This window comes from Prunus dulcis, chromosome 3 (genome assembly GCF_902201215.1).
Source record: "Prunus dulcis chromosome 3, ALMONDv2, whole genome shotgun sequence".
NCBI lineage: Eukaryota > Viridiplantae > Streptophyta > Magnoliopsida > Rosales > Rosaceae > Prunus > Prunus dulcis.
In genome coordinates, this window is record NC_047652.1 from 7,280,178 (window position 1) to 7,303,409 (window position 23,232).

Sequence of the window (23,232 nt, forward strand, 5' to 3'; positions counted from 1 at the left end):
AAACATGTGAAAGGAAATAACGTGGTATTTCCTGGTTATTTTCCCAGGATTACCAAACATGAGAAATGAATTTTCCATTTTTCATCCCCTTGGAAAGACATGTCTCATGAATTTTCCATTTTCCATTCTTATCAAATCTTTTCCGCGAAACAAATGGGCCTAAGAGAATCCATATTGTAAATCTTGGGCCTGTGTTACTTCATTAAAGTAGGTATTGGAAGTGACATAACATACAAGTAAACCCAATAAATGTGGCTGGTCGCATTGGGCTGGATTATTGAAAAATTAACTCTTGCCCTCCTTAGAAATCTATTGGAAAGGTTAACATCAAGGGGAAACCACCGCCTCTGGACTGGGTTAAAGTGAATTTTGATGGTTCAGTGCGTGGTAATTTGGCTACTATTGGTTTTGTGATTTGTGACTAGAATGGTAATGTTCGTTTAGCTGGCACTAAAAACTCTGGTCAAGTCTCTATTACAGTCGCAGAGTCTTTGACCCTTCGGGATGGCCTGGCTCATGCTATTCATAAGGGTTGGCAAAAGATCCTTGTGGAAGGTGACTCAAAACTCATCATCGATTGTGTTAACAAGCTGGTTTCAGTTCCCTGGAGCATAAGTCTCCTTGTGCAAGACATTCGGTTGCTCAGTTCTTATTGCGAGGAGATTTCGTTTTAGCACATTTTTCGGAAGGCTAACTTTACTGCTGATGCTGTTGCTAGCTTAAGCCATAGTCTTACTCCGTCCCGGCTGTGGGATGAGGTCTTCCGTTAAGCTGTTATGTTCCTTTTTATTTTGACTTGGTAGGGCCTGCGTGCCCGCGTGGTTTCCAATTGTAGTTCTTTTTTACTTATAAAAATAAAATAAAAATACAAGTAAACCCAAAGAGAAAAAAGAGAAATAACATACCAGAAAGAGATGCTCTGCTAATTTTTGAATCAGAGAAGAAATTATGTAGAGTATAAGAAATTGGTGTTGTTCGGAGAATTTGTGAAGTTTCCGGAGAAATCTGAAATTTTCCGAGAAAATTCCAACAATTTCCGAACACATTCCAGTCCAGAGAGGGGCCAAAAGAAAGAATGACAAATCCCATATCCAACTAGTGGACCCAACTTATCCAACTACCTTCCACACAACAAAATCACAAGTTTTTATATGTCCTGCTAATTCCCCATAACAATAATTCAAGAAACAAAGAAAAAGAGAAACTTGGCAGCCACAATTCATGGCCACTACAACATTTCTGCTTCCCAAACCCCCCTCAACATTTCTCACCAATACACCTTCATTCCCTTCAACACATTTCACCAAGCTCTCATTTTTCAGCCCATCAGACCACCCCCATTGCACAAAAAGGCAAAACCTTCAGACACATGCCAAAAAGAAGAACCCCTGGCGTGACCCTTTTGATGATGGAGAGGACCCAGACATGGGGTATGGCTCTCTTTTTGCAGAGGGGAAGCAGGAAGAGGATGACAGACCGCCCGAAAACCCGGATAATCCATACGGGTTCTTGAAGTTCCCAATGGGGTACAGTGTGGAAATTGCATCATTGGCTTTGAAAGTGAGGGGGGATGTTAGGAGGTGTTGTTGTGTGGTTTCTGGTGGTGTGTATGAGAACTTGCTGTTTTTTCCGGTTATCCAGCTTATCAAGGATCGGTACCCGGGTGTGCAAGTGGATGTAGTGGCGTCTGCCAGAGGGAAGCAAGCTTATGAGTTGAATAAGAATGTGAGATGGGCTGATGTCTATGATCCTGATGATCATTTTCCTGAGCCTGCTGAGTACACTGACATGGTTGGACTTCTTAAGGTTGGTTTGTTCTTGTTCTTTTAAACTATTTTCATAATTGATTTATATCTAAAAGTTGATAATTTCTTTTTTGGGTCAGTTGAATAGATATTGATGAGCTTAAATAGAATGTTATCCGGGTGATGTTGAATAAGATATACAGTGTTTAAGGCTCTTTCTGCATATACCTGCCAAAATTTTGTCTTTCTTCTATTTGTTTGCAGTTATACCATGTTTCAATGGAAAATGTGGTGCTCCCATATAGGTTGGGTATGCTTAGTGTAAGTTATGTGGCCCCAAGCATTTGGTTGAAATGATTGTTCACATGAAGTGGAAAACAGGACAAGAGGTATTGGACTATAATGAGAAGAGGAAACAGAGAGAGCATTGATGGCTTCGCATGAATGGAAAATGAAAAAGGAATTAGTTGTTTTGACTAAAAAGGGATATGATTCATATGAGCGTTAAAGTTTTGAGTAATGAGCACAAGGGGACCAATACAATTCAATGTAAGTTTATTTAAGATGAACTAAAATGCAGATGTTCATCAGTTTGCTACAACAGCAGCAACATGATTTTGTCAAGGGTTAAAAGTTTTTATAGGTAAAGTAGCCAAATTGTGTTTCTTATAACAGTAGTTATATGGCATGGTTCTTTCTGTTGGTGGAGCTTCTCCAAAGAGATCTTTTTTGGAGATGCTCTCTCACAGTGTCGTGTTAGAAACTCCAGCTTCTCTATCCAGCTTCTCGAAGGAGACGTGGTTTTGCTTCTCGGGTAGCAGATAAAGGATTTTCATATTCTGGAGCCAAATGATTCTCTCTTCATGAATCACAGATAATTAAGAAAATAAGATTATCATCAAGAATGACATTTCAATTTTTGTCTGCAATGCTGCGTTGGACCAATTAAAGATCGACTAAAGGGGCTTTCATACTCAAGTACACTAAAAACAGATTATTACAGGCCTACTACAAATTTAAAAATCCTTGCTAAATCTTGGTTAGGCATTATGTATTTGTAGTTCATAATTATTACTACTTGATTCAAAAATTTGTAACACACTGCTCTGTTTTTACAGAATAGGTATTATGACATGATCTTATCAACCAAGCTAGCAGGGATCGGACACGGAATATTCTTGTTCATGACAACAGCCCGAGAACGGGTGAGCTATATTTATCCAAATGTAAATGCTGCAGGAGCTGGATTGTTTCTATCTGAAACATTTACACCAAATAGCATGAATCTCTCTGAAGGCGGATATAACATGTGAGTTTACAACATATCACAGATTATTTTGGTACTTCTTGCGAAATTTAGAAACCCCTTGAATACGATAGTGAGAATGTTCCTTTTGAGCAAAGATAGTAGTAACATGAATTGGTAAAAATATTATGATATGATTTTGATACTTCGTTTAGATTCTGTATCTAGAAGATTCACACATGTTTGTCCATTCAGGTATCACCAGATGGTTGATTGGTTGGGTAGACCGGTGCGGGATGTGCCACGGCAACCTCTGCCTCCACTTAAAGTATCAATCTCAAAGAAGTTAAAGCAGTTTGTAGAGTCCAAATATCAGAATGCAGGTGTAAGTAAAGGAAAATATATTGTGATTCATGGGTTGGAATCGGATTCGAAAGCCTCAATGCAGTCTAAAGGGGATGCTGATAGCTTACTGCCCATCCAAATGTGGGCTACAATAGCTCGTGGTATAAGGTATGAAATTTTATGGATCTTTTAAGGTATTTTAGATTGAACTAGCTAGCATGTTTACTTAATAGTTATATATTATATATTTATATACTCTTTTTTTTGTAACAATGGTTGGAGTTGACAGCAAGTTATTAATGTAGATTTGCATTTGTTATTTTATATTGCAACAGGGAATTTAGGCCAGTTTTTGTCATTCCACATGAGAAAGAAAGGGAAAATGTGGAGGAAGTAGTGGGAGAAGATACCAGCATTGTGTTCATAACAACCCCTGGGCAGGTATGGATAACTTTGCTAATTTCCCAAGAAACAATTGTTGAGCAAAAATAACCGAACTCCGAAAAACGACACGCGCGAGAAATTTTGGAGTGATTATGGTGAATATATGGGTGGGTAGGAGAACCATCTGTGTCATACAAATAATTTTTCTGTGCTTATCTTGACACTTCATTCTCCTACTGCCCCCATCAAACCGCATTTGTTTCGTGATATCAATCCTCTATGTAGAGCAGTGTTTTAAATAGCGATTTCAATAGCACGCTTTGTCGCTAGCTTTATTTCGTAGCGCTCGACTTTTTTCTGTTAAGGTTGTTTCAGGACAGGTGACAGGATTGACACTCTTGAAAGCACAAAGTATGTTCAAATTCTAATGGTTTCACTTTAATTTCACTCATTTTTTTCTTCTCTGTTTGCTGCTTCAGCTAGCTGCCCTTATCAATGACTCGGCTGGTGTAATAACTACTAACACTGCAGCTATCCAACTTGCAAATGCACGCGAAAAACCCTGGTAAATCACATATGGCAAGACTAGTTTGCTAACATTACATAAGTACTTGCTTGAACACATATCTGTTGTGTTATTCACTTATTTATTTGCCATTGAATTTTGAGCTTCAAATCGGTTTCCTTCCAAAACATACACCATATCATCGAATTCTTTTATTCGAAAACGTCATTGTTTTGCAGCATTGCATTATTCGGTTCTGAAGAGAAAGGGAAACTATTTGTTCCCAACGCAGAAGAGAAGAAGAATTGTGTTATTGTTTCATCCAAGACCAGACAATTAAAGGATATCGACACTGAAGCTGTTAAACGCGCACTTCAAATTTTCAGTGTGTCCTTAGCTCTAGTATAAATAGGGTTGAGGGTTATCCTGATAACTGATTAAACAATGTTGTGTTATATGCATTCTTTACTTCAGTTTGTATAGCAGATCATTAAGTTACAATAACAATTAATAAAATTGATTCTCTCAACGTTAAACATAGTCCCAAATCATTTGGGTACAGATTATCCCTATTGAGTTTAACATGATCACAAATCAGGAGATCCCGGGTTCGAATCCCGGTAGTCGCAACGTTTCAGTGTAAGTGCCCGTTTGGCATTGTTTATTTGGGATGATAAGTGATTTTTTAAAAATTTAGGAAGTCCAGCCCGTTTGGTAAAGTATGAGAAAATCACTTATTGTTAAAAATTGTTGTGAGAGAAAGCTGTAAGGGAAAGCAACTAATGAGGTGCTTTCATTTTCTAATTATGAATGAATCAGTTTCGAAGAGACGCTGGCTTTAATAATTATGCGGGGATCATTTTCTGATTATGCGGAAATCATCACCAACAACACTTTTAACAAAAAGTTTACCAAATGCCAAATTGCTTTCTCTTACAGCAAATCTGATAGCGATTATTTTCAAAGCACAACAATGCCAAATAGACCCATAGTATAGCCGTACGGCTATACTATTTAAATACATTATATTTAAAGGTATAGCCGCACGGGTATACTATTTAATAATAAAAAAAGGACCCTCCTAGTTGCATTAGTTTGTACCTTATAGATATTAATTTGCTAGTTTCAACATATCCAAAGTAGATATTAATCTTCCACTCTATGATATTTTTAAGATTATTTGTATAATATATGAATTTTGTGTGTCTTACTGAAAATTTTGTAAAAAATATGTGTATAAAACATTAGAAATACGTACATATATGTACAATAGGACTATTGTATGTTTGCCTTTTAAAAAACATGATACATGTATAGAATACGAATGTATTATTGAAAAATACTTAAGTACATATATATGTATATATATATGCACATGTAAAAGACTAGCCACTTGTCTATACTATTTATTAAAAACAATTTTTAAAAACTAGTAAAGCAGATTGGCTATACCGCACGGCTATACTATTTACTAAAAACGAAACAAAGCAGCAACACAGCGCTTAGGCGTCCTCGTGTAAAATAGTTTAGCCGTGCGGCAATAAATTAAAAACTGAGTATAGCCGTACGGCTACACTACTTTTTAATAAATAAAAAACCCCACAGCGATTATGCCCCACGTGTCAACACAGAGGATATTTTAAAAAAAAATAAAAAAACACGCAGTATAGCCATTCGGCTGTACTATTTTTTATTTTTTAAAAATAAACCCTCTATCGATTAGGTGCCACGTGTCAAACATAAGTATAGCCGGCTGGATATACTATTTTTTTAAAAAAATCTGTAGTATAGCCGAGCGGCTATACAATACATTATATTTAAAAGGTATAACCGCATGGCTATACTATTTAATAATAAAAAAAGGACCCCCCTAGTTGCATTAATTTGTACCTTATAGATATTAATTTGCTAGTTTCAACATATCCAAAGTAGATATTAATCTTCCATTATATGATATTTTAATATAATTTTTATAACATATGTTATTCTTATTCAATAATATGTGAGAATTATTTGTATAATACTTGAATTTTGTGTGACTTACTGAAAATTTTATAAAAAATACATGTATAAAACATTAGAAATACGTACGTACATGTACATACAACTATTGTATGTTTGGTTTTAAAAAAAATGATGCTTTGAATCCCGCCCTACTGAGAGGTCGATTAGAGATAAGAAATTGTTGAAGAAAGAACAAGATGTTTATAGCATGAATTAGACTTAGTTACCATTAAACAGGCCCTAAGGACCAATAAATAAAACAGCCAATACCCTGTTTGTTTCTCAAGGATCTAAATTTGAGCAAAAAATTTCATTGAAGTATCATTTAACATATGAAACCACTAGTGGAATTGCATTGTGTTTAGCATTAAGATCAATGGTGGTAATTTAGGCTAATGTAATTTAGGTCCTTTTGTGGTCCGAAAGCCTTCAACTCAATTCCAAGGTGGCATGGTGGTTTAGTGGTGAGGTGCTGTATAGTGGCTTTGCGTATGGCAAAGCAGTGCACTGTGAAGATTTTGTGGACTTTAGCTTGAAGGTTTGGAACTTCTTTCTGCGCCGCAACAAAAGGGGGGGTGGGGGTGGGGGAGGTGGTTTCTACCCCTACTCCCCTCTCCCCCTCCTCTTTTCTCCTCTTCCCTCTTCCCTTTTAACCCCTCTCTATTCCTTTGTCCGAATTTCTGAGGGTGACTCTTTTGAGTTGTTGCCTTCCTGTAAAGAAGCCACTCCTCACCCCCTCTGTATCTCTCCTTCCCTCCCTCCTTTTCCTTTTCCCTTTCCTCATCTTCTTAGGTTTCTTTTTTGTTGTTGTTGTAGGTTCTTGGGTTGCAGGAGCATCAATGGTATTTACCCTGTCTCCATTTCGGCGGCAACGACTCAGTTGTGGAAGCATTGGAGGCGCCTCTGCAGTTTTTGGTTTTTTGTTCGGGTCTGCCTTCTTGCAAGCCTTAGTTGTGGGCCTTGGTTAGCTTTGTTTGGTTGTGAGTTGTTTGGTGTTTAATAAGTGCATCAACTCTTTTGAGTTGTATGAGTGTTTATGGTCTTTCTATGAGAGAGTTTGCATTTGTAGTTTGAGTTGTGGGTGCTATACTTGGCTTTTCTAGATAGGTGTGTATGCCTAATTGTCTTTGTCCTTATGCGGCTTTAAAAAAACACATTTTATACTCATTGGTTATATGAAAAAATCAAAAAGTCTTTGAAAAAACACAGCCCAAAGTGGAAAGACAAAGGAACTGTCCAAATCCCGACATTAGTTACATAATTTCGTAAACTGCTAGCATAATTAATTGTTGAACATAGTAAATAGGGGGATTATTGAAAATGGAACATCATTTTATTATCATTATTGCACAATAAAACATAGGAACAGGCATATAAATTGTTTTATGATTACATTGAAAGAACCAATTTACAAAAACAAATGCTACCTAATCAAAATTGGTAAAATTCAAATCGAACGTAACAACTCTCATAAAAAGTACAACGAGCCACCAACAACTTTCAAACCTAATCAGGTGAATAAAGTACCGATTTTATATCTAATTAATATTGGATCATCATTGAAATTGGTACTCGCCACATAGAAGCCATTATATGTATCACTTATACCAAAGAAATTTGTATCTAAGTACTTTACGAGGCAACCCATTATCAAAATTATAGCTCCACGACTGAGCGAGCAACATTTGGGGAGTTCTTGGCTTGCTTTACTTATACATCCTTGGCATGTGTACCACTTATCCTTCCAAATAGATCTCCAACATTGTGCTAGCCCATATACATAAGTATTTTGTTCTTTGATAGATTGAATTGTTCTATTGATGACTCCAATTCGTTGTCCTAAATTTGAAATTTGTTCAGATAATATTTTGTTCAATAATTTATTTTATTTAATTTATTCATAATACCCCTTAGCTCTACTTGATTGAAACAATTATGCGCCAAAATAGAAGGTCCATTTTTTCCTAAGGTCTCTTGCAGGAAAAGAGAGAATTATAAAATACTCAAAAGGATTAATGATTTTGAAAAGCACATGTCTTTTTTTTTTTTTTCCTCGAGAAGAAGAGATAGTAATTATTGATGAAACATAACAAAGTACAAAGCACCCATAATGCAGAATATGGGTACAATATTTCCAGTGCCGAAACACAACAACATGTTTATTTGATTCGGAGAGAATTATGCCTAAACCATAATGACTTAAATCCTCGATTCAAAAGCCAGAAGCACATGTACTTAGACTTACAATACAGCTCCACTGCTCAATGGCAAAAACGGTAAATCGGTTTTGAAAGCCGAAAACTAAAAAACAAAGTCCTAAAGAGTTCTTGAGAATCATTAAACTAAAACAAATAAAGAAACAGGATCACCACTCCACATCTTCTCTGACATTCGAAGAGACTCATAACGCCATACCGGCTAAACCCCAACCCACACAATCCGACAACTCCCAATTTTGTAACTCCAAAATCTGAAGTGCAACCAAATCTTTGATTTTGTGGGCCAAAGCGGCAACCATATCATGGCGACAATGGTGTTTCGAGGTGGCTGTTTCAACAACACAAAACAAACCAGCGTAGCAATTGATGCTAATCCAACCAACATCGACGTTGCCGCCTCCGCCAAGATAAAGAGCACCACTAGCAGTTACCCAAGACCATTGTCTATCTACAAATCACAAGTTGAAATGAACCACAAACATCTGAAGTAGATCTAAAGCTGGAGCTCCAAATCTTCAAAAAGAAAATAAACAAAAACAACCAATAAAAGGGCAAAATATCAACAATAAGCCAAAGGGGAAATAGAGCAATAAGAGGAGTTTAGAGAGGGGAAGGATTGAGAGAGGAGGGATGGGAGGAAGCAAAGCCATCCACGCCCCTTTGGGGGGTGGCAGCTTGGAAGGTTTTCCTAGGGTTTTTTCTCCTCTTTTTGGTTGAGGACTCCTCCTGTTTGGTAGGCTGATCATCTGATACGTGATCTCCTTAGCTGAGGCCCCTGCTCTCACGGTTTTGTTTATGGGAACTCACGAGCAACTTCCCAGTAGGTCACCCATCTTAGGATTGCTCTAGCCCAAACTCCCAAATGGCCTTGTGCTAGATGGAGGTGGGCATGTACATATAAGGCACATCATCCCCTTTCCATTGGTCAATGTAGGATGGTACAGTTCACATAACCAAAATAGATGATCACCGGTACACATTTAGAGTACATTGACTTGGGACACACTCCATGGCACAAAACACCTTCATGAAGACAATGGGAACTTAAATCCCAAGGAGAAGTAGAAGGTAAAGAATGTGATAATCCTAGCTTCTGGATCGTTCGAATCCACACGAGGCACATCGTCAGTTAAAGACGCCTCCAGCTTGACATGCACATCATTGGGTATGGCAGAAGCATATGTGGTGGACCACTTATGGAAGTGAGCCTCGGTCGTAACACAATACAGATTAGCCACAAATATTTTCTTATACACCTTGGAATTGTCCCACAGGGACAAGGGCACTTGCGAATTGGGTGATTGGCTCCCCTTATTAGACGAGATGGTTGCTGAATAGCTACAAAAAGGGAAGAAAAAGTGCAAGTCAAATTACAAGTCAAAAATCACAATTCAAGTCTTAAATGAGGAACCCTAGCTTGCGGCGCAATAAAAAATCACAAGGAGAATGCAACATGGCCAGAGCCGGCGTTGAAGGCCCTCGGCCCGAGCCGAGCCGTAACTTGCCCATCAGGTCAAGGATCATCCTAGCTTTAGAAGGGGGAAAAAAAAAAAGGAAATGTTACCGGTGAACAACCGGTAACCGTCACAACAGCAGCCGCCATTCGACGAAGACTTCAGGCGCCTATAATAGGAGTTGCAGCACTATCCAGCTGCCAAACTGCAACGAAAGTGGTAATCTAGCAACCAAACTTGCGACGAGCACATCAGAAGAAAGAAAAAAAAGGCAAAAAGGTAGCAGCAGTAGCCACCACCGCCAGTAGTGGCGGCAGCCTCAGTCATGCGGCCACCATCCCATTGTTTTTGTTACTCCAGCCTCCACGCCACAACGACAACTAGCGGGGCCCACTCCAGCTGGTACTCACTGTGAGAAAAAAAATTGAAGAGAAATAAAAACCCAAGCGTGACCTACCTTGGTGTGTATGACGACTCCTCTCCTCGACAAGCAGTACACTACTCCAAGTCCTCTCTCACAAGCTAGAATGTAAAGGATGACAAGTTTGCAATTTGAAGAGGAGTGAAGAGAAGCCTTGCATTTATAAATGTTAGGCATCCTAGGTCAAGGAGGAATAACAAGCCTATTCCAATTGGGAGCCCAGCTTTACGAAGAAGTCAAAATCTTGCTCCAGTTAGGAACCCACCTCACAAAAGAAGCCCAACTCAAAGAAGAAAGCCCATATGCAGTTCTAAAGCACGATAAATATTTCTCATCTCCTCTATGCCTCACAAGCGCCATGCAGAAGCTGCGGACATTTGTGGGAACACATATTTCCCTGGTCAATAAGGAGATGACACATGAAAAAGGAATATTTCTTAGGTTAATTTAATTATGGAAATTATGATTTAATTAAGAAAATTATCTTTGATTTAATATAGGAATATCTACTTAAATCAAGGAACAAATTTCCACCAAATCTCTTGGAGTAATTCCTATCATCTTTTGGGTAAAAATAATCCTAACCAAATAAGGATTACTCTCCCAAAACCTTAGTATATAAGGAGCCTATAAATACCTGGCTACACAAGGCATTCAAAGTAATTCTAAATTCCTCTCTAATTCCAAAAACCCTAGAGAAATCACTCTCTCTCTCTCTCTCTCTCTCTCTCTCTCTCTCTCTCTCGCCGCCCCTCTCATCCCTCTCTCCTCACACGGCCACAAGCTACCACACATGGCTAAGGCCACCTGGCTCTCCCCTTAAGAGAAAACTCCATCCACTTTAGCTATTTTCGTATCTTTATCAAGATCTAATCGAACTAACTTAGGCATCAGAGGGCCTTTGGCCAACACCCCCCGAGTGTGGTCTATTTACCCCTATCTATTTTGCAGGGATCGAGGAAGAGAGAGAAGGAAGATCGAAGATCGAGGAATCAACTCACAAATATTCCCTGTGCGGAATTTTGCTCAGACATAGTTTAGTTGTTATTTTTTCCGCTCTAGTTTGCATAGATTTCAATTATGTCTTTACATTTTAACGCACATTTTCATTCTTGTATTTCAATTCCATTTCAATTCAAGTCTTAGTTTACTCTTTATCATTCTTATTAATCTCGTTTACTTTCAGCACTTTAATTCACACACTTGTCTTTAAATTTTTTACTTTATGTACTTTAATTTCTGTTAATATTGTCTGAATTGAATTTCCTTTTCACACTTTCTATTAAGTTTAATCATATTTAGTTTCAATTCCTTTTACTTTCTCTTTCAGTAATCTTTATTTCCATTCACTCTACATCACTTGGTTGCTCACATAAAGTATTAACCCCGAGATAATGAAAGAACCTAGGCCATGAGGAGAGGTTCCTTGCTTGACCAAAAACTTGTTTGATTAGAATCAAATCTTGCGTGCATCATCTACTCACATATCATTCAAGCAAAATTCGTTGTTTGGTGCTGGCACACTTGCACACCCAACTAAAAAAGGAACAAAAAAGTCCTTTCCTTGGACTACCCAGCCGAAAAGAGGGAAACAACTAGTTTACAAAATAATTAATCATTCTAGCAAGCCCATCATATGACCCTGTTTTTTCTTTGCCTCTCAAAAGTCACTTTAATTCTCATTTCCACCCGAAACTCATTCTAGCATCTCACTGAACGCCATATTGTTAAGTCCATCAATAAATATGTTAAGCTTCATGGCATGGTACAAGTGAGGAGGGTAGGATGAGAGAGAGAGAGAGAGAGAGAGAGAGAGAGAGAGAGAGAGAGAGAGAGAGTTTGGAGGAGAGGGTCCAGTAGTAGGGGCAAGATCGGGGTATGTGTTTGGTTGTGTAGTGTGAGATCGGGGTAGGGTTTGGCTCGGTAGTTCTAGGTTGTTTTTTATGTGTGTGGTTGGGAGGGAGATAGAGTGAGGTGGTTAAAAGCACTAACCGTGCTCAATATCATATTGGGTATAGTTATGTTGTATTCTTGTGGGCATAGAGTGAGATAGATAAAAGCACTAATTGTGCCTAATATCATATTGAGCAGAGTTATGTTGTACTAATTTTTGTAGTTGGTTGTTAGAGAAAACTGATGGGAAAGGATGTTTGAAGTGGTGGGTGCTCATAAGAGATATGCCGAGACATTGGGGAGGAGAAAGATGAGTCAGGAGGCCTGTGCATTAGAAGGAGAGGAGGAGAAGGTGGAAGAGGGCCTAGGGTGAGCCCTGCTTGCTTGGTTTGTTTTTCTTTTTCAAATTTTGGTTTCTTTAGTTTTCTAAATTTGATTTTATAATATCACTTACCTTTTACAATTTTATGCATTAAAATATAGTCAAAAGATTAAATTGAATTACATAAGAATATTGTTTCACAAAAGAATACTATGGATACCAGTCCCGCTCACCTAAGCACCTAAAAATGAGATCATGTGAGCAACTATTTAATAAAAACCCAATCTAACGGCACATGTTGTTAGTATTTAAACCCTCATTCATACTCATTGTTCTACCCAAACAATTATCTATTCTAATCCACTATAAAACAAAAAATTAGGGATATAGTTCATCCCTATCTTCCTATCCTGCCCAGCCATCTTTCTCCTCCCCCTCCTTCCCTTCGCTATCACACTTTCTCAGTCTTCTTAAAATTAGGGATACAATGAGCTACCTGCACATTAATGAACTTGAATGCTAATTGTTAGGGAGTTACATTAGTTACCACCAAATCAATGAGATCAATTCAATATGATTTGTAACAGCTTTGAGTTATGAGTAGATTAATTGTAATTTACTTTGTAATTAGTATAGGACTGTTACGTAAGAAATTCATGTATAAATATTGTAGTCTTGTATCCTTCTCAAATAAGTAAAGATAAACCTTTTCTACATGGTATCAAAGCTTTACCCTTAGTACGATCTTTGTTGTCCTTTTTCTTTCTCTCATGGCGTCCTCCTTCTCCTCTTCTTCTTCCACTCCCAATATTGCTAGTCTCGTCCATCAAACTCAATGATACCAATTATCTTATCTGGGAATGACAAGTTAAGCCTTTTCTCATTGGACAGAATCTTTGATGTTTCGTTGATGGCTCCTATCCCTGTCCTACTGCCACCATTCCTGATCATGCATCCAAAACTACTAATGATATGCCTGCCACTTCCCAAAACCCTACCTAAATCTCTTGGTACCAAACTTATCAATCCTTGGTCAGTCAACTTTGTGCCACTATTTCGGAATCTGTTATTTGTCCAGTTGTTGGTCTTGACACATCCGATGCTATTTGGGAATCTCTGGCTCAAAATTTCTCCCAGCACTCTGTTGCCAACTCTACTCAGTTAAAGATGCGCCTCATGTCACTCACCAAAGGTTCGCAGACCGTTTCTGAATATCTCAACCAAGGCAAACCCCTTGCTTATCAACTTGCCGCAATTCAAGACCGTGTCTCTCTTACTAATTTGGTTACATATGTTATTCTTGGATTGGGACCTGACTGTAGCACGCTTGTCACTGCTACACTCTTCTTTCCACCTATTATTTCCTTCCCGGGTCTTCATACTCATCTGCTTTCATTTGAAGCATAGTGTTGAGGCCCAAAAAATCCAATGCTAGGCCTAAATATATTTCTAGCCCAGTACAACACCTAACTTAGGAAGAAACCCAACTTGGGTACGCAAGAGTTTGTCATATATGCTTGTACACATGCCACACCAAGCAAATAAGCAACATGTCATGCTACAACCTTAAGTGGGCCCAAGCCACGCGAATGCAAGGGGCTTGCTGAGTGTGTTGTGGTATGGATGGTTACGAGCATTCATGAGGCCCATTGATGGGCCAAGAAGTGGAAGTTTTGGGTTGCTTGGGAGCACTAAAACTTGAGCCCATTTCTTGAGCCCAAACATATGGGTAAGCATGAGAGAGGAGCACCCTAATAGCTTAGGACAATATCCAATGGCTTGCAAACACTTGGAGAAATCTCACATCAGCCAAAATATCCAGCACCTTGATCAAATAGGCTGTTTCTAGTAGCTTGAGCAAACTCACAGGCCGTTGGAAACAAAATACCAATAGCCTAGCCCAGCATCATGGAAAATATCCAGCATCTCTGTTAAAACCAGATCAAAGCCAAACCATCAAAACCAAGCAAACCCATGTGCTGATCACCTTTTTGACTAGCACCCTTACCCATTCTTTCCTATTCAAGCTTTGGTGAGAAAACAAGAAGCCAAAGTGGGTGGCACCGTACCCACATGGAGGAGTCCAGCTGCCTCAGGACCTTGGAACCCCAAAAAGCTGTGTGCCTATGGGTTTAGACTAGGGAAATTTCACCAAACAAGATTAAATGGAAGAAAGTGAAGAAAAAAGGGGAGGGAGGCTTGAAAAAATTAAGGTTTCCAGCGCCTATAAAAGTAGGCACTTCCTACCCAGCAAAGAAACTCACCTTGGTTGCTGCAAGCCTCCCAGCAACCATGAGAACTCATCGAAGGCAAGCATCCCCTCATGAACACTTTAATTCCATGCTTTGTTCTCCCATCTTCTTTCTCTCTCTCTTTCAAAATCCACATCCAGAGAGAGCAAGCATCATCTCTCATCCCTAGAACACTTTAATTCTGTCAAGCAACCCAGGAGCCTGATGAAGCTTTCGTCAAGCTGCTGGAAATCTGCTAAAGCCAACCATGCTTCCATCTTCCTCCTTTCTTTCCCATAAACACATCCAGAGAGAGTAAGCATCACCTCTCACCTCTGGAACCCTTTGATTTCAAGCCATGTTCTTCCATTACTTCCATTTTTCTATTCTGTCAAGCCACTCAAGAGCTTGACGAAGCTTTCGTCAAGTTGTCGGAAGCTTGCTCAAGCCACTTATTCCTCTTCCTTCATTCTTTCCTCTCTTCCTTCAACAAATCCTCTCAAAATTCCCTCTCCCCCTTACTTCAAGCCTATGTCATTCTACCAATTTCAAGCTTCCTCATCAGCGTGGGCCCCATTTTGCTGGACCCAACCGGCCCAATTTTTATCGTCATTCACCCACTTCTGCCAATTGGCTTTTAGGCCCTACACCATCCTCTTGTGGGGCTAGTCAGTACTGGAACTATTAACAGTTTGGTCATATTCCGCTCAATGTCCACAAACTACGGATTTATCGCGCACCTTTGCTGGCCTCCATGTCACTCAACCTACTGATTCCGCTTGGTACATGTACTCGGGAGCCACCAATCATATGACTCATGCCACTCCTTCTATTTCATGTCATGCCTCTTCCGACCAAGTTGTTGTTAGTAATAGTGTTTCTCTTCCTATTACCCAGTACCATTTCTTTTTCTTCTTGGCATTTTTTTCTTCGTCTGTCTGATGTTCTTCATGTTCCTTCTATTTGTAAAAATCTTATGTCTATTGCTCAACTCACTCATGATCTTCTTGTTAGTATTATCTTTTATCCTTGGGGTTATGTTATTTGTGACTTACATTCTAGTAAAATTCTTTTTCAGGGCCAATGTAAAGATGGTCTTTATCATGTCTTACCGTATTCTTCTCCATCCCATGGCTCCAAGCAAGCTCTCATCTCCATTCCCCGTCCTCCATCTGGCATCATCATCTCAGACATACCTCTGATCGTGTTCTTGGAAATCTAATTTCTCGATCCTTGTTAGGATCTCATTTTTCTTTGTCTTTCAATAAATGTACTCTTCGTGCACTTGAAAAATCTACTCTTCTTTCCTTTTTGTCTCATGATCATTGGCACTGCTTCATTTGATTTAATATATTCTGATGTTTGGATGTCCCCTATTATACCTGTCTTTGGCTTATGATATTATGTTATTTTTACGGATGATTATACTCGTTACACATGGCTTTTTCACATGCACCAGAAATCTGAAGTTTTCTCTCATTTCTCTAACTTTGTGACTTATGTGCAAACTCAATTTTCATCCTCTGTCAAACAATTCCAAAGTGATGGCGGCAAAGAATTTGATAATTTGATGTTCAAGCATTTTTTTGCACATAAAGGCATTTTATATAGGTTCTCTTGCCCTCGTACCCCACAACAAAATGTCTTTGTTGAAAGAAAACATCGTCATATAGCCGACATAGGTCACTCTCCTTCAAACTGCCCAAATCCCACTCAACCTATGGGTTAAAGCTCTTTGTACTGTTTTCTATTTGATCAATCATCTTCCTACTCATACTCTTCAATGGATTTCTCTATTTTTCAAACTATATGGCAAACAACCTGATTACTCTCTCCTTTGTACCTTTGGCTATGCCGGCTTTCCATACCTTGGGGATTATGTTTCTAACAAATTACAACCTTGTTCTTTAGCTTGTATTTTTCCAGGTTACAGTGAACATTATCGTGGCTACCGATGCCTTCATCTTCTCACAAACCGTCTTTACACATCTCAGCATATTATATTTCATGAAGATTCATGTCCTTGTACTGCTGCTACCTCTTCATCACCACCAGTTCAAGAAATTGTTTTTGTTCCTATTGGGCCTCCACCAATTAACTTTATCTCTGATAGGCCTTCCTCACCACTTCCCTCAGTCGGCCCAAGCCTACAACAACAGTCTTTGTCTTATGTCTATTATGTTGAGACGCCTTTAGACTCCATCATCTTTGTAACCTAGTCTCATATCGCGTTGCCCAACCATATTATGCCTACTTCTACTCCACCGAGCCCTGCCACGCATTACACAAACTCCCCACCACATTCTCCACCATCCACAGACTTGCCTCTCTCTTCTTCAATGCAGGCACGACCTCCTCCTATTGGTCGCTCCAGCCTAATTCATACCCATTCTCGCTTTTCCATCTAAAAACCCAACCCAAAATTTCAGTCCAACTTCTCTGCTCGTTATCCAATTCCACAAGCTCTCATAACCGCGGTTGAGTCCGAGATTGAACCCACTTATTACGCACAAGGGTCCAAGTCTCCCCACTGGCGGTAGGCCATGCTAGACGAGTTCAATGTTCTACTTCGCCAATGAACATGGTTTCTTGTCCTCTCTTCTTCCCATTAAAATGCAGTCGACTGCAAATGGGTATTCAAGATCAAACGATGCTCTGATGGATCAATTAAAGCATGTCTTCTCGCCAAAGGGTCATCAACAATCCGGGATCAATTATTTTCACTCTTTTAGTCCAGTGGTCAAGTCGACCACTATTCGCACCATTTTGAGCATTGCTGTTTCTTGTGGGTGTGGAATATGGCAACTTGACGTTAAAAACGCTTTTATCCACTGTTATCTCTCCGAGGCGGTGTTTATGCAACAACCTTCGGGCTTCGCTAATCCTCTTTGGCCCACTCATGTTTGCAAACTCCATAAGGCAATATATGGTCTCAAGCAAGCCCCCCGCGCTTGGTTTCAGAGGTTTAGCGCTTTTCAACTTCAAGTTGGTTTCATCGAAAGTCGATTTGATTCGTCCTTATTTATGTATTGTGATTGCTCGCATGTCATGATTTTACTCCTCTATGTCGATGATATCGTGCTTACGGGTAGTAATCCCTCTCAACTCTTCGCTTTTATTCATGCTCTTAGTATTGAATTTAAGGTTAAAGATCTTGGCAGGCTTTATTACTTTCTTGGCATCGAAGTCTCACATCTCAAAGATTTTATTCACCTTACACAAAATAAATATACACTCGATCTTCTCTGGAAAAGTAATCTCCTAGAGTGTAAACTAGTCTCGACCCCCCTGGCCTCCCAGACCTCTGCTTCTTGCACTGATGGGTCTCCCCTTACTGATCCAACTCTATATCCCCAGCTCGTGAGTGGTCTTCAGTATCTCACCATAACTCACCCCGATATAGCCTATACAGTTCAACATGTTTCTCAATTCATGAGTTCTCCTAGTGATACACATTTGGAAGCTATGAAACATATACTTCATTACCTCAAAGGAACTCTTGGCCATGGTTTATCCCTTTGCCATTCCAATGATTCTTCTCTACTTATTGCATACTCGGATGCCGATTGGGCAAGGTGTCCAGACACTTGTCAATCAACTACAGGGTAGTGTATCTTTTTGGGACCCAATCTCATTTCATGGAGTGCCAAGAAACAACTTACAGTGTCTCGATCTAGCGTTGAAACCGAATACCATGCTCTAGCTTATGCAGGGTTGATACTATTTGGATTCAAGGCCTTTTATGTGAACTTCGGTATCCTCTCCCTCGTCCAGTTATTCTTAATTGTGACAATCTTTCAGCTACTTACATGGCAGCTAATCCGATCTTTTATTCTCACACAAATTTTTTTGGTCTTGATTATCATTTTGTTGGCAAAGGCGTTGCCCCTAGAAGTCAACAAGTTCAATTTATTCCCTCTACACACCAATTGGCTGACGTTTTCGCCAAAGGTTTACCCACAGATTAGTTCAATCATCTCGTTTCCAAACTTGTCACCTCCCCGGAGTCAAGTTTGCGGGGGAGCGTTAGGTAGTTACATTAGTTACCACCAAATCAATGAGATCAATTCAATATGATTTGAAACAGTTTTCAGTTATGAGATTAATTTGTAATTTACTTTGTAATTAGTATAGGACTGTTACATTAGAAATCCCTATATAAATATTGTATTCTTGTATCCTTCTCAAATAAGTAAAGATAAACCTTTTCTACACTAATCATTGTGACCTTAATTGAATCATAAGAGCGTCTCGAACTCCATGCGACAGCGATCCACAACTCAAACTGCCACTCTGTATTTGCACAGAAAAACCCCAGAAATTAAAATAACTGAGAATCAACATAAGCTTCTTCTCTCCACCCTAACAAAAACATTTCATCTTCTTCTAATATTTATTTATCGTGTATCCGTTTTAGTTGACAATAGGAATTGGCTAGCCATACACTTTTATAAGCCTTGCTCCTACAAGAATTTGCTTTCTTTTGTACCTATATTCAGAAACAGCGATGAGAAAGGGAGGGGGAGAAAGATGACTGGGGAGGAAGGGGCAGGGATAAACATGTAACCCTAGTTTATCTATATATATAAAGCAAAAGAAAAATCAGATAATTAATCCTATTTTTATGGAACACAACTACCCATTATCTTTTTCAATTTTAAAATAAATTTAAATTTTTTAAAAAAAGCCTCTCGAAAGCGCAGAAGCGCGTGTGGAAGTTTTTGTTTTTTGGGGTTAGAATGGTTAGAAGGATTGTATGAGTAGAACAAGGAGTATGAATGAGGGTTTAAACTACTAACAACATCTGCCGTTTGATTAATCCAAAGGTTTTTATTAAATAGTTGCTCATAGGACTTTATTTTTAGGTCCTTAGGTGAGCTTGACTGCAATAGATAGTACCTTACACAGGATTAATGAATTAATGTCATTACATAAGATGTTATGGCAGAAGACAGAGAAAAACCAAATTCGACATGAATAACGCAGGACAAAAGAGAAGAAAAATCTACTGCAATCTCAATTCAACAACTTTTGGTGTTCTAAACATGATTGATTCTCTGGTCTAATTCAAAATGTTGAATTATGAAGGTGGCTTTGCACGAGTTGTAGGATCTTCCTTTGACTCCACTAGTATCATTACAACATAGCCCAACGTCCACAACAAAATGTATCGAAATGGTACCCACCACAGGCATGCGAGAAGACTTAAAATACTTCCCACATACTGAGGATCTTTTATGTACCCAAATGGAAATTCTGTCACCCAGGGAATGTTCTTCCCAAAACGTACTCCATAATAAGTACCAGATTCGCCGAGCAACTGATAGACCCTAAAATTGACAGGAAAATAATCAGATATAGATATTTGGAACAATCAATTGACCAAAGAGAAACAGAAATAGTCAATCTTTACTTGGCAACTTAAAATCCCTGCTGCTGAACTTTTGGAGACATAAATTACAGGCTACATTTAATGATTAAGAGATTTCATAGTTCTTTTAAACATTCCATGCTATAGCTTCATGCTGACCACCATATAATTGGAATGTAGGCTACAGTTACATCTAGCTTACGGTTGAGACAAACTGAGCTTCAAAGAGAGATTTCAAATCAAGGACATTTTCATGGTACTTTAACAACCAATGGAATTAATGAGTCCTTCCTCACTTTAGGCCTATCTTACTATCAAGGACCCTTGCGGTATTCTCAATATGCTTCCCATTATGCACAGTTCATCTATTTCGACTGTTGCAGATAAATTTCAATTTACTGAAAAAACTAGTTTATTAAGTGTAGTAAATGCAGTAATGGCCTTGGTATAGCTACTGAGTGGAGTAGGCTGATAGGGGTCACCACTCCCAGTCCAAACTCTTCATCCTCTGTGTTGTCTTGAGCAGGGGGGCGGAATGGATCATCAGAGGGTGGAAATTTCCTCCAATCGGATTTATTCTTCATGGGCAAGATTCTAGCCGCAAGAATAACTTACAAGATGCAACTCAGTACTCTCCTCTCCTTATCTCCCTTTTTCTTGCATTACCCTACAAGTCTAAACTCGTTTTCTTTGGGATGGGGAACATAAACTTTACCTTAAAAAGTTTAACTGACAGGGATAACACACAAAATTTGTAACGTGTTCAAGCAGATGTTCACCATGAAGGAACATAATGGTGCATCAACCAAACACCAGTTCTAGCATGTTGATTCTTCTAACCGATGCCTACTAAGGAGAATCATTACATTAAAAGTGCACACGCTATTTTTGTCTGAACCCTTACTCTTTCCTTCTTCCATTACACCATCAAGGAAAATCATTTCCCAACCCTCATGAAAATCACTATATTTAACTAGCCGTACCGGAATATTTCATTAACATGAATTATATGATTTCATATTTCTTCTCTCAGTCAGGATTTTTACACAAAAAGGCCTCCTTTCCCATTAACTAGGATTAGCTGTCTATAGACGCACAAGAAGAAAGAATGGCCTGTAATGTGCCATAACCATCAAGGAAAATCATTTCCCAACCCTCATGAAAATCACTATATTTAACTAGCCATACCAGAATATTTCATTCACATGAATTATATGATTTCATAAATTCAATGAATCTTTCTTCTCTGAGTCAGGATTTTTACACAAAAAGGCCTCCTTTCCCATAGAAATGATGACAGATCTCACATCATATCACTTTATCTATTCTAGGATCACAAATACGAGCTGAACCACGTTTGGTGCGTACTAAAATGCACCCTGCCCTCCACATCAGACATGAAAAATATAGGCATCACCAGTACCCATCAAGGGAATTCATTTTAAAAGCAAACAACCTGCATAGGCTGCAGCTGTGCAGAATGACACATAATGACACATAACAATGGCCAACATGAAAACCATTTGCCCTGAACCATCAGCTCTAGAACAAGAACTAATTAAAGATGATTAAAAAGAATTTTCTCAATCCTATATGTTTGACAAAAAGAAGATGGCCAAGAACCTCAGTGCCCAAACAACAGTAAAGACCTCTGCAAGTTTCATAAAGATTCAATTCAGGTAAATTAATTCCTGCCATTAAAGACAGAGCTTCACAAACTGCCTAATCAATGAACCCATATATTAGTTGCACATGGGTCAGTGAACAAACAACTCCTCTCCAATCTTTCCACATCAACACATCCAAATTAAACTGAAAACTACCCATGTCCCAAAATCTTGTCAGTGGCAAAATGAACATGATATAGTGAGCTTCCAATCACACAACAATTAAAAACACCTGAATATGTGTAAATGAATATAGCTGGACTGACCTGAAGTTGAGGAACTGGCCAAAGGCAATGAGGGGCCAGAAGTAAAGAAGGGGAGGCCAAGTGAAGGTGGAGACTGAGAAGAGAGAGAGGAACTGAATCAGCTTGAGGAAATGAGACAAATAAGCCATCACTGTGCATGGGTCACGCCCTTTCCCACACAGGTAAACCCATGTTTGTGGGTAAGTCCATAGCCAATAGTAGAATGGGAAAGGTGAGAGCAGTCCTAGTGCAGCTGCTATCCCCATTTCTTTTCACCTGATTTTCTCTCACTTTCTCGGGAAAATTCCTTCGTCTGTGGCTCAGCGAATCTGAGCTGAGGTATTGTGTGTGTGTAATTTCGAAGTTGGACAAGGGCCGTACCATGGCCGGGTACAGAGGCCCATTCTCATAGCCCAATGTTTAGCAGGCTTCGTGTTATCTCACCTTTGGGAACCATACACAAGGGGCCCGCCTATGGATGTCAGATATTGATGATGCAATCAAGGGACATTGCTTAAGGAGGCCTAAGATTACAAGTGGACAAAATATTAGAATGTGAGGATCTAACGCATCAATCGGTAGTGATGGGTAAAGAGACTCAAAATCATTTAACTATTATGTAACTCTATAATTTTCTGATGTGGGATTCACTCTCAACACAGAAAATTGAAAGAATTGTTCAAACCAATCAAACTAAACCAATTTGTTGTTTAATTCGATTTTCACATTAAAATACTTAATCTTGGATTCAACCCAACCAAACTGCAATTATTTTTTATCGATTCGGTTTTGCCTATTCTAAACCGCCTAAACCAAACCAAACCATCTATATTTTATCCCACACATCAATATCAACCATTATATATATAATTAAACTTACAATATGATGCTCCCTTTGGTATATGTAAGAGAATATAAACTATTTGCTTAATTGCTTATATGATAGGGAAATAATCAAACCTAACCAAACCTAACCAAATTGAAACCTCACTCCCTCATGATGTTGCATTTGTTCGTTGTACGATTTGAATTATAAATCAAACCACATCAGGCCACACCTGTCCCTAAAAATCATCCAAATAAAAAATTAGTTACTCATCTGATTGTAATGAAATAAATAGAGAAAACACTTTTGTTTTCATAGAAATGATCCTTGAAGTATCGCAATAAAATAGACGGT

General features: G+C 38.8%; 2 protein-coding genes across 2 annotated transcripts; one reads left to right on the forward strand and one right to left on the reverse strand.

Annotated features, from left to right (window-relative positions):
* The first annotated feature begins 890 nt into the window (after nt 1-890).
* LOC117623475 (photosynthetic NDH subunit of subcomplex B 1, chloroplastic) lies at nt 891-4,763 on the forward strand. Its single transcript, XM_034354468.1, has 6 exons — nt 891-1,806; nt 2,864-3,054; nt 3,247-3,504; nt 3,672-3,777; nt 4,200-4,285; nt 4,465-4,763. Exons 1-6 carry the CDS (start codon nt 1,222-1,224, stop codon nt 4,631-4,633), a joined length of 1,395 nt encoding a protein of 464 aa, XP_034210359.1. The 5' UTR covers nt 891-1,221; the 3' UTR covers nt 4,634-4,763.
* Nucleotides 4,764-19,579: 14,816 nt separating this feature from the next.
* On the reverse strand, nt 19,580-22,385 carry LOC117622224 (phosphatidyl-N-methylethanolamine N-methyltransferase). The gene is made up of 2 exons (XM_034352820.1): nt 22,074-22,385; nt 19,580-20,099 (listed from the first exon to the last, which is right to left on the reverse strand). Exons 1-2 carry the CDS (start codon nt 22,316-22,318, stop codon nt 19,850-19,852), a joined length of 495 nt encoding a protein of 164 aa, XP_034208711.1. The 5' UTR covers nt 22,319-22,385; the 3' UTR covers nt 19,580-19,849.
* Between the last annotated feature and the right edge of the window lie 847 nt (nt 22,386-23,232).

Bases quoted from the DNA above. Each gene is read 5' to 3' on its own strand.
- LOC117623475 (XM_034354468.1), top strand. From the start codon at position 1,222: ATGGCCACTACAACATTTCTGCTTCCCAAACCCCCCTCAACATTTCTC. The intron at 1,807-2,863 runs GTTGGTTTGTTC...CTGTTTTTACAG, and splicing joins ACATGGTTGGACTTCTTAAG to AATAGGTATTATGACATGAT. The intron at 4,286-4,464 runs GTAAATCACATA...ATTGTTTTGCAG, and splicing joins AATGCACGCGAAAAACCCTG to CATTGCATTATTCGGTTCTG.
- LOC117622224 (XM_034352820.1), bottom strand. From the start codon at position 22,318: ATGGGGATAGCAGCTGCACTAGGACTGCTCTCACCTTTCCCATTCTAC. The intron at 20,100-22,073 runs GTCAGTCCAGCT...TGTCAATTTTAG, and splicing joins GGCCAGTTCCTCAACTTCAG to GGTCTATCAGTTGCTCGGCG.